This window comes from Mastacembelus armatus, chromosome 16 (assembly GCF_900324485.2).
Source record: "Mastacembelus armatus chromosome 16, fMasArm1.2, whole genome shotgun sequence".
Classification (NCBI taxonomy): domain Eukaryota; kingdom Metazoa; phylum Chordata; class Actinopteri; order Synbranchiformes; family Mastacembelidae; genus Mastacembelus; species Mastacembelus armatus.
In genome coordinates, this window is record NC_046648.1 from 7958733 (window position 1) to 7970921 (window position 12189).

At 39.3% G+C, this 12189-nt stretch overlaps 1 protein-coding gene across 1 annotated transcript in view; it reads right to left on the minus strand.

Moving 5' to 3' along the window:
- Positions 1–12186, minus strand: part of LOC113122687 (proprotein convertase subtilisin/kexin type 4-like) — a 147982-nt gene extending 135796 nt beyond the window's left edge. Inside the window, exons 1-3 of the mRNA XM_026294182.1 lie at positions 12049–12186; positions 6249–6447; positions 5275–5450 (exon numbers count right to left, since the gene is read on the minus strand). Of these exons, the coding sequence (XP_026149967.1) occupies positions 5275–5450; positions 6249–6447; positions 12049–12186 (513 nt within the window). The remainder of the gene's footprint in view (positions 1–5274; positions 5451–6248; positions 6448–12048) is intronic.
- Between the last annotated feature and the right edge of the window lie 3 nt (positions 12187–12189).

Below are 12189 nucleotides of genomic sequence, written 5' to 3' on the forward strand. Positions count from 1 at the left end.
ATGTGTCCCACTCAACACAGAGTACAGTCCTCTCTCCCTCTCTCTAATGTAAAAAAAAAAAAAAAAAAAAAATGAACTCCCAAAAAAATAATCCTCCTTCGAAATGAAAATAAATCTAAATGATATGTTATTTGGAAATTAACACTGACACGCACTGGAGTCCACTGTCACATTATACAGATTTGGGCTGGATACTGTCTTTTAATGAAAATTTCCTCAGCTTGAAATCACTGAAATTGGAGAGGACAATACAATCATAGCAGCACCCATAACTGACAAGCACGTCAAACGTGTTTATCCACCAAGCTTCTAATAAACAACCACTTTTTAAAATTTGATTTAATTTCACTTGTTTGACTCTAAGCTGTTTTATAAATGACTTTCAAACAAAACCTGGAAGTAAAATCCAACAGTAAAACTAAACATCACGTGATGGTATTTGTGTGCTTCTACCACCACTGCCTGATCTTGTCCACCATCTTTCTTTATCCTCTTTAACTCTCTCTTATCCCCTCTCTCTCTCCATTTCAATATTGAAGAGAGTTTTATTAAGGGCTAGACTCTGGTGTGCTCAGGCGCTCTCAGTAATTTTCCTACAAAGTGCTTTAATCCATCACACGGCCAACATGTGGCCTTTGCAGCCATACATCATCTCAGCCCAGAGAGAGAGAGAGAGAGAGAGAGAGAAGGAGAAAGAGAGAGGAAGACAAAGAGAGGGAGTGGTAGCATCATTTCTGCACCCCTCCTCCTCACCCTCCTTCCTCACTCCTCCTCCTCTTCTTCTTCTTCTCCACCTCAATCTCCCACCAGAGTTTCCCACCTGGGAAACCACATCTTCTCAGACACATTGCTCAGTCAAGATTTCGCTCCATTTACAAATGAGAGAGGTATGAGCGGGGATGGGGGGGTGGGCAAAGAGAGAGCCAAAATGAAAGAGATGGAGATAGGTGGGAGTGAATGAATGAGTGAATCAGTGTGTGAGGCTGACAGAGAGAAAGCAAGAGATAAGGAAAATGGAGAAAAGCTAACTGGAATGAATGAATTTGCGGACAAAAGCAGGTGATAGGAAGTCGGTGTGTGTGTGTGTGTGTGTGTGTGTGTGTGTGTGTGTACATCTGTACTTGCATGATGAAATAGAACAAGCTAGAGAAGAAGTGGAGATAGGTAGATAGAAAAAGTGCTACATTTCCAAGCATGCAGCTGGTGCAGCGTTGCCCTCTGTGTTGCCCCCGGCCAACACCTGCCTCCATTTCGCTTCCTCTGCCCTCCTCATGCTGAGAAGCAGCAGTGAACTCTGGGCCCCCTGACTAATGGAATGGGCCCTCAGTCCCAACCATTAGAGGATTGGTGTCCCTTTTGGTGCCCCTGGGTGCCCTACGTTACAGAAAAAGGAAAAGAAGGGGCGAGGGAGAAGATGGTGGCGTGTCACCCTTTTCCCTTTTGCAAAACACACACACACACACACCTGGTTATAACATAACAGCCTGGAGTAATCCAACCCGAGTAAGGCTTGACATAGCTTAGCATCTAACTGAGGCTATTTCTGAGGGGATATTAGAAATTCTGAATGGAGTCCAGTGCTACGAGGTTTCAGAGAAGCAGCTCCCTGAATGTGTACGACAGCAGCCCCGTCTGATCGCGAAGCATTTGTGTGATTTCATTTAGCGGGTAAATCCAGTGCTCTACCTCAATTACATCTGCTTTACTCAGATGGAAAACAGACCTCAAGTGTACAGAGGGAGGGGAGAGGATGGAGGGTGTAAGCACAGAGCGGATTGAGGATTGAATCTCTCGATGAGCTGATATCACGTCTGCAGACAGTGAGCCAAGCTGTGAATCTGTAATGTTATGCTAATGATATGGTAATGATATGGTAATCTGCCAGCAGTATTCCACCTCACTGGGAAAAGGGGGATATGGGAGGCCTTTCACCATTGGTTGGAGACCAGGGACTTCCTGGTGTCAGAGTTCAAGAAAAAAAAAAACCCCTGCACACTAAAACTCAAACTGGTCCTCACAAGCATAGCTGTAAGAGCACACATGCATACATATACAGATGCACAGGTACCTAATTCTTTAAGAAGCTAAAATAAAAACAAACACATAGACCTTATGTACTGTATCTCTAAGTGGATTAGCATACTCATAGATAAGCAAAAAATGATATCTGTAAAACTGTGGTATTGTGTGATGTTATTTAAAACTAGGCTGACAGTAGTCTAAGTAAGCCTGCAAGCCTCTTAAAATCAGCATATAATATCACGGTGTTGTGCTGTTTTTCTGTGGCAGTATAAACTGAAAGATAAAATCAGGTCTTTTAGATCGAATTGTTGTGTTTCTTTGTCATTGTGTGTGAAACCCTGCACCTGTAATGGCTGCCATTACCTGTGTAGTCAGAGCAACTCATTCTTTCTGGCTCATAATGACTGCATTACACCACCACAGCCTTGGCTGGAGATGAGACTCCCATTAGATGACAGTAATCTTTGAATCCACATCAACACTGTCACACAGCTGTAATAATTACAACCAAGAGCTTCCGGTGTACAGTGCATTTGCTGGCTTTACATATATATATATATTGCTACTTTACACTTCCCCACATCTATTCTGAATGTTTTTTACCTTCTAATTTAAAGAAAGGTTTAAAAACTATGAACATTTTTTAATATTCTAAATGAGCAAGAAGCAAGGCAAGTAAAAGATACATACAGACAAATCAACTCTCTCTTTGACACATTTCAAAATCATAAAGACTGACATGAAAAGCTTCAGTGGGTCTGCTGCATAAGAGGCACCTGCAAATGAAACTGCAATGCATCACAGTAAATCTGTCCATGTGGCATAAAGACATCAGCTCGGATAGTTGCCGTTGTTTTTCTTTGTATTTTACAGTTGCAAAATGGATATGTCAAGTCTGCACAATGGAGAGACGTGATGACATTTTCCTGGATGCTGTACACTAAATCAAAGAGACCAACAATATGTTGAGTGCCAGCATGGAGACATTTGATTCCCATTCCACTCATGCTGCATTACCACTGGAATGCCAGCAGACATCACCATCCTCGCAAGCTGGTGTTCGGCTTGTCAGACTTTTCATTCTACTTCAATGTTTTAAAAAAAAATATATATATATATATATATATATATCACAGCAAATTGTCAAGTGCTGGCTTCTTCTTGATATACAATATTTGCCACATGCAAGGCACAAATCACAAGTGACATAATTAAAGTAGGTTTGACTTAACAAAGGCGATTTAGTGTCAGTGACATTTAGCATCAGCCTCTGGCAACAGACAGGTAAAAGAAGCCAGTCAGCAGATTAGGCCTGGGGGTGGGGGGCTGTCTGAGGCTCTTCTCAGGATATGTGTTGCTGGGTTGGACAACTTATTAACATACAAGCATACTTATTGCATGTGTTTTATTACAGGATTGCATGACAGCATCGTATCAGTGATGTACAACATTCTGCAGAATCGCACCACCACTTCACAAACGTAAGACCAAAATCCAGCATAATAGTACGGTGTTTGTATAATGCATTGTGATTCTCCAAATTAAATCTATTTGCTTTTGTTGTGGTTATTACAGGAGATCACTGCATCAAAGGAGTATCGCTGGTATAAAACGGGATAAAACAATGCACGAAGAGGTAGAGATGTTTGTGTTCATATGTGAGGAGGGACAATGAGAGAAAGACAAGCAGACAGGAAGACAGAAACGGGGGTGGACTGTCCAATACACTCTTGATAAAGGTCAAAGAGATGTTTTATTCATGATCCAGGCAGCAGCCGCAGCAGAGGCAGCAGGGCCAAGGTTGAAATGAGCTTGCGTCCCCATTCCCTAGAGCCAGCACGGCACAATGCCCTACACCAGGCCAGTGGATACGCCCACTAACTCTTATCAATAATGTCAAAACACACACACACACACGCACACACACCCACGCGTGTGCACGCACACGCACACGCACACACACACACACACACACACACACACACACACACACACACACACACACACACACACACACACCTCCAGTATCAATCATTAGTAACTTTGAATCACAGTTTTTTGATTGTCTGCCGTGACTGAAATCAACGGAAGAATGTACACCTGCCAGCACAGAATAAAGTAATCTACACTACATTAGACTAAACTGCAAATAAAGCCTTTTATGGGGCAGGTGTGATATGATATTTTCTCTGATTTCTCTCCTGTAGAGGTTCAGTGTAACCATTTATTATATATAGAATTATTATAATAAAAAACATAATACCTAAAAATTCAATGTTAAAATTCAAGATTTAATTCTTTGAAATGCAATTTTCCATATCCTATTAAATATATTTTATGGAACCTGATCTCTGTATTTAAGGTCAAGTACTTTCTGTTTCTGGGTGCATTACGATCAAAAGTTTTAATATGTTCTATAATCAAACTGTATATTTTATCCAAAGAATTTGTGTTGATTATACTATCTTTACATCTGAAAGTTGAAGTTAAATAAAAGGATCTCTTTTAAAATCCTTAGTTTAACAGAAAGTGTGGAATGGATGCAATTTCATAAGGACTCTTACCTTTTAAATCTTTCTGACTGTGAATCTTTCATAAAAGAGAATCAGAAGTAGCTCATTTCAAAATCTCTTATTCCCTCAAACCCCCTCTTTGAACTCACTCTTACAAAAAAACAGAACTACTTTATTCCACCTAACCAAGACCTGCTCGAAGCCCTTATTTCCTTAGTGGAGCAGAGAGCATTTTTACAGGGAGCTGACACACTCTGAGACTCAACAACCAAAGTAACCTTTAAAGTATTGATGTGGATAAATCACATCTAGTCTTCTGACAAATGGAAAGATCTCAGCATAACAGATTAAAACTCAGGCAAATAGGTGAAGACCCAATCGTGTCCTAAGACATTGAACTGGAACCTATTCCATAGAGGGATTTCTCATATAAACTGACGCGGGCTACACACAGGTGTCCAGATATGGCTGTGTGCCGATTGGGGAGCATGTATGTGTCTTTTCAAATTGGTGCTACTCTGTTTGGACAGCCTACTCTGGTGTCTTGATAAGCTATGAAATATTCATAAACACTGCTGTAATTTGATGAAAGTCAGATATTCCTCAAATAGAAAACCGAACTCAGCACTTTGGCAGCTCTCGGGAAGAAAAACAAAACTACTCAGTAACTGGATTTAGAAAATGTAAATTGTAGGCGTGTAGCTGAGGGTAATAATAGGGGTTTTACAGATCCACTGACCCGCTGTATGAACTCCAGTCTGTGCCGCTCAGCCAGAGCTCTGGCAGCTCTGATGCCTCCGTCTATATGCACTGCATAGAATATATGGCGGTTGGTCCCACGATGCCCCTCTGTGGTCACTAGTTTAATCTGCAGCAGGCAACCAAGCACCAGCACAGCTGCACTGAACATGGAGCCTATAAAAAAAAAAATTACAATGACTCTTCGGTTTTCAAATGGTTAAAAAGGAAAAATATATAAAATCATCTGTATTTTAGGACACTGTCAGTCATAGCCTGCATTGCTGTACTGTGTAATTATCTCACACCCTGATGTAAGTATTGCATAAAACTGAAGTGAGTAAGCATGACAAGAGTGAAGTCAGCAGAGATGTAACTGATTATTTTAAAATATTGTCCTAAACACTTGACTCCAAAACAAATGTCATAAAAAAGTAACAAATGTGAAAAACTGTGAAATGGTGACTGTTGTATACAGTCCAAAATCGATAGTCATTTAGTTGTCTATCAAGCATAATAAAGAAAAGCATCAGCTCCTTACATCTGAGAAGCTGGTAAAATCCAGTGTTTGTTGTTTTTGCTTGAAAAACGACCGAAAATACACCTCTGTGAATCGACTGAACAACTAATTGACAAATCATTTCAGCGCTGACTGCAGCCAAAATTTTCCTTTTGAAAACCGCAGTAGTTTCTAGCATCTCACCCGATTCTCCACTGGTTCTTTAGAATAAACTCTAATAACTGATATTATTACGTTAATATTAGAAAAAAAAAACACCATTGACATTAAAATATTACCATAACACTCCAAATACCATCAAACTACATAAATGACTTTACAGAGTGTGGGATTCAGCATCTCAGCTTAGTATACTGAACATTGGCAAGTGTGAAACTACTTGCCCACAGCCACCTCCTCTGTACTTCTGCATGAAATCCACAGAGGCTGCCACCTACAGCATGTGAACCACCCACCTGTGGACACAGAGTGTGAAATGTCCAGGAGAAATCTTTCACCCAGTACGATGAAAGCTAGAACCCTGGCATCGGGGGCTCCAAGTGAGACAACACACGCTCTCCAGTTCCCAACCCACACGTTTAATCTCCTGGCCTTGATGCAAATGCTACTGAGAGCAGAAGCAGCAGCACTCTCATTGTGCGAACTAACTTCCCTCTTTAAACAAAACAGGAACTTATCAGTCTGTCTTTATGCCTGCGCTTTCCTCTGAACGATGATGGAGCGAAAAGTTGTCATCTCACACTTCTCAGTATTTACTCAACAAAACCAGAACACCATGTGCAATATTCTAAGAATGTGATACTGAAATATATTAATTGTGTAAACTCCTGCTCCTTTCCCTGAATTATTCAACCCACATTTACTGCTGATCTGTGAAATTGGTCAATTTGTTTCTGTATTCACTTGTTTATCTCAATGTAATTTAAAAAAGCAATTATTTAAAATATTGCATCCATTTGCTGCCCACATTTATGCCTAATGCTCAAACACATGGCTAAAACGTTAAAATTAGTTAACTGATTAATTGATCGACCAAAATAAAACTAATTAACAAACATTTTGATAATCAATTATTTATTAAAGTCATGTTTTATCATACAAAAGATTATGCAGTTCCAGCTTCTAAAATGTGAGAATATGACATTTGCTGGTTTTGTCAGTCCTTTATGATGGCAAAAGAAATATTTATTTGGATTGTTGGCCAGAGCAATTTGAATATATAAACTTTTGAAAACTGTGATCAACATTTTTTTAAATTATATTCAATATTTTAGGAACCAAACAAATTGATTAAAGGAGATTGAAAAAAAAAAATCAACCAATGAATCAATTAATTGATTGATTATTTTGTAAATAACAGATTTACATCTAATCTGTGTTAGTATGCAATATGTCATCTGCAATCTTTGTATTTTTTCGGATATTTTTGGGGCCATTTTAATGCAACCACTAACATAAGCTCCAAAACAGAAGATTAAGATCTCACTCCAAATATGTAAGGCTGTTTCTGTGTTTATCTGACTTCTCATCAAAAGCAAAGTGCCTCCTCCTGCAGCATTTTCCACCAAACAACAAACAGTGCAGCTAACCTAGTCTACAGCATCATTCAGGTCCAATCTCCCAAGCCACTGATTGAAATCGATAACCTCACTTGGGGCTCAAGCCCCAGTCAATCCAACAGAGGTGCAGGGCCAGCAGCGAACACCCCACCCAGAGAGGAGTGGGCCTCAGGCAGAGACAAAGTAGACAGCAAGAGAGAGAGAGAGAAAGAGAGAACGTATGAAACTGGAGTACAGAAGAGCCACATTGAACAGTGTCAGAGCCTCAGGGCCTACTGGGACGCTGATAAAGTACCTGGACATTTTTATAGACAAACTACTTATTTCCGTCCTCATATCGCTTGGGAAGACTGATAACTTTATATTCCTCTCAGGCAGAGGAATGAAAAGAGGGGGGCTTTCAGGAGTTTAATTGATCAAACTGTAGCCACAAGGGTTTTTTTCTAGAGATAAAAGGGAATAGCACTCTCCCCTGTACAATACAGAGATCTTTTAGAAAGCAGACCCAATGAAAAAAGAGAATGTAACTCATTATGCAAAGTCATTACAGGCCTCTGACTATGCTCCTTAAAGAAGGTTAGTTAATGGTGCAATTGTATCATACAGGATTTCCAGAGGTCAAAGTACCGGTCATAGGATAACATTATTTTACAATGTCCAGATTATTACTCCAACCAAGGTTATAACCTGTTTTGAGGTTAAGAATAAACACCACAACCATTTTAACTCTCCAACAAAGTAAAAAATATCATTTTATCACTGCTTATGGGACAATTTGGAAGGACACAGGGGCAGTTTAGCCCTAATGAGAACGTATCATAAATACCAGTGCTTGAGAAAGTGTTCCATTGCTGGATAACATGCTTATATTATTCTATATACAAAATATAAATTTACAACAAAAATATTTTTATTAAATAGTAGTAGGTGACAAGTTTTACACCACTAAATATTTTTAAGAAAACGAAAACTAGAATATGCTGTACTCTACCCCTTTCACTTTGGCTAATCTCAATCCAATTTGGTACACAATGTTTGCATTAACAAACACACGGACTGAATATTGTATTCAACTAGAAAATTACATACAATAATTAAAGCAAACAGAGTATGTATGACATAAAGACAACTTACATTTGATAACAGTGCTTAGTTATATGAAATCACTGTGGATTCCTCTGTAAGGCATGTGGTCAAAACAGAAGCTTCCATGGCATTATCACTTGTCTACCTGTCCACTTTCTGGTTGTTGCTTTTTCTCCCATCCCTCTCTCCCCTCTGCTGCCAACCAAAAGGTAACTATAACAACAGAGGATTTATTATCTCATGAGAGGAATAAATTGATCCATATCAATTTATAAGAATTATTCTAATTGAATATTTGGTTCTGGTTGCAAAAGGGAACAGTGCTGTGAGAAGTTTAGAGTATAGCTGGTTATAGTGCAGGGAGGGAGCTCCAAGTGGAGTTCATCAAACAAGGGCAAAGAGAAAATTAATGGGATTCTTCCGTGTAAACCAACAACAGGAAAGCTAGTACTTCTATAATAGTGAACTCTTGGTGTGAGTGTTTTAGGACAGTTCACTATTAGGTTTGTTTATGTCGTACATGACTTCATCAAATTCATTACTTGCTTTTTGTGTGTGTATAGGGAATTCAGTTATAATAAGGTATATATTGTGATTTGCTACATAGTCATGTGTTCACGGTGTTTCTGATTACTATAAACATAAAATTATTATTATTATTCTTTCATTTCTTAACAAGTAACCATGTATTATATTGAAATGTTTTATCCTATTGCTTGACCCTTTGAGACGGTGTCATCTTCATGATTTGGTTTAGATTTACAGACTAAACACCATGTAAGTAGCTGAGGTACAAGGTTTGTCAGTGCTTTGAATACTTGCGTTTCTCTGGGGTCTGGGATGTGTTTAGTTAGTCCGTGTGAAAGAACACAATCTCAGATTACTGACACCATCTTCTTATAACAGAAGCAGCAACCAGTAAATTCCCCTTTGCATCCTTCCTTAGCTGGCAGGTGTGCAGACTAATGTTATCTCAGAGAGCTAACCTTAGCGATAAGCTACACAACTACTTCAGCTAAACCTTGTTTGACAATATTAACAAATAATCCTGGATATTTTTCTAAGTCAGTGAAAACCTATTTGGCCAATGCTTAAATGTTTCAGCGCTGTGAAATTCACCTTTACCTACTTATTTTATGTTGCTTTTAGTGCATGGCAGACTACCTGTGTTAAAGGTGCTGCCACCACCAGGACTGGAGTGTGTAACGTCACGTGTTATCTGGCTGCAAAACCTTTAATAAAGCCTTAAAGGTTCAATCTGTAATGGGTAGAGTGATCTTTTGCCAGAAATGGAATATAGCATTCATTAAAATGTTCTGGTCGTTAGCCTGTAATCACCAGAAAATAAATGATCCTTTTAAATCTACATAGGGATAGGGCCTTCTTTCATGGAGGCAGCCATTTTGCACCACCATGTTTCTACGGCAGCCCAGTGGACAGCCCAATGGACAAACCAAACACTGACTAGACAGGGAATCTTGTTTTGTCTTAAAGGTGACAGCCACAATACAATCTCTTGTATCTGGAAACTAGGGAGGGTGTGCTCAAATTCTGCAATCTCACTATAATCTCTATAATCAATAATCTCTCACTATATGCTCCCAAATCTTTCACATTTCACACACTGCACCTTTGTTTAACACACAACTTTACAAATGTAGTGTTAAGTTTTTCACAAAATGTAATGTTAATAAATAGTTTAGTTATTATAATATGTTCTTTATGCGTCTGTTTTCTCCTATAGTCCAAACACATGCATTCATTCCAGGGTGTACCCCATTTCTTAACAAGGTCAACTGAGATTGTCCCCATCCCCCATGCCCCGGTTTATATGAATGATGGTTGTATGGCTATATGAAGTTTTGTGACCCCCAAAAATGGACCTTTTGCACATCTGACATTTTTATGTGTCTTAGCAGAAAAAGAATGGAAGCACAAATCTGTCAAAAAGCAATAAAAGTTATCAGAGGCATTAAAGGCGTTACGTACAATGCATTATAAATTTTGTTTAACCTCAACTCAGCTAATTTTTTAAAATTATATTTCTTTCCTTTAACTCCAAATACAGAGTGAAGAAAACTACACACCTGCACTAGCAGCTATAGGTTTATGATGCAACACACGAGCACCCTGGACCAATCATTGCCCTGGACATACATGGACACACCCATTGTACATCATGTAGGGACATTGATTTATATAGTTGTCAGCAAAATAAGGAAAACTGCTTGTGTCACTATATGAAGCAGTATATTTCTTTTTAAACTCTGTTAATCTGTCAAATGGGATTTATCAACATATTAATTTACATTCAATTGCATAAGCATTAATCAAGCAGAAATGGTAAACTAAGGGTTTTAGTTTGGCAATTATTTCATTTTACAGTTTTCCATATGTTGGCCACACTATTCTTTCCTTTCCTTTACCTTTTAAGATTATCAAGAAGCCTCAAATGCTGCAAGTAACTCCGGGTTACTACCTGAACATGATTAAATTCCATTGATTCCATTATAAGCACCATACACTTATATGATAATAAATAAGAAGGGGTGGATTTGTATAAACATCCAGAGAATGGTCTGACTCAAGTTTCCAGTCATCAGACTGTCCTGAGTCTTGAATTAACACAGACAAGAAAAAAAAATCCACCCTCGTCCAGTGAATCAAAGACTGGAAACGAGGTTTTTTATGAGAGAGAGGGGAGGGGTGAGACAGGTTCAAATCTCACTCCCTCTATGTACTAGTGACTCGAAAGAATCGAATGGGTTTGGAGTGTAGGGACAGAAAAAAAAAGCATTTACCTTTCTCATCCAGGCTCCAGAGTCTTCACACATACGGACATCCTCCTGTTGAAAGCAGAGCAGGAGGTCGATGCAACGTAAGGAGAAAAAAAACCTCCCGACGCGTCCATTTTTATTGTCTCCACTCACTCCTGGTAATAAAACGTGCAAATTAGAGCCTGCAAAACACCGCATCTATCGCATATCTCCTCACTGGACAAGTCAAACGTGCAGAAATACGATGTATAAGTCGACAAAACGAGCACATCCACAACGCGGGGCGGAAGGGGGGATTTTGTAAAGATGTGAGAAAGCATTAGAATGCAAGAAATGGTGTGATGGCGAGAGGGACTGTTGGGAGAGAAAGATCTGCATATGGAAATTAGGGTTAGCGTGGATAGAAATTCTATTTAAACTGGTGCATTATTTTGTATTAATTTGTGCGGGACACCTGCAGCTCCACTGAGAGGAACAAGTGAGTTTGTCATAGCCCACAGCAAAGTCATGGCGTGGAGCATGTGCTTAGTGCCTAAACATTAGCAATAGGAGTGTTACTATTAATTTTGATATTTTAGATATAATGAGCAGTGTTTGCAGTGTGCGTTTTTCTGAGGCCTATCTGTGGAGTAAATTAAACGTGCACTTAAAGACCAAACTGACATTTTATTAAGAAAATTAAATTACTTATAGTCTCATGAGGGTGAAAATGGAGCTCAACGCTGTCAGCGGGAAGCAAATTAAGGAGAAAGTAATTTGCTCTTTAACTACAAAGCTCTCGAGAAACAGAGACGCTCAAGCAAGTCCGAGACTACCGGGGATAAAATACTAACCCTTTTCCGACACGTCATACGGAGAAATAACACAATGACGTCACATCGAGGCCTCGCGTTGTTTGTGGACTGGCGAGTAGGACCACGCCCACTCTGAAACTTCGGACCAATCACAGGGCGCTGTGCGAGTGTGCGCATTCG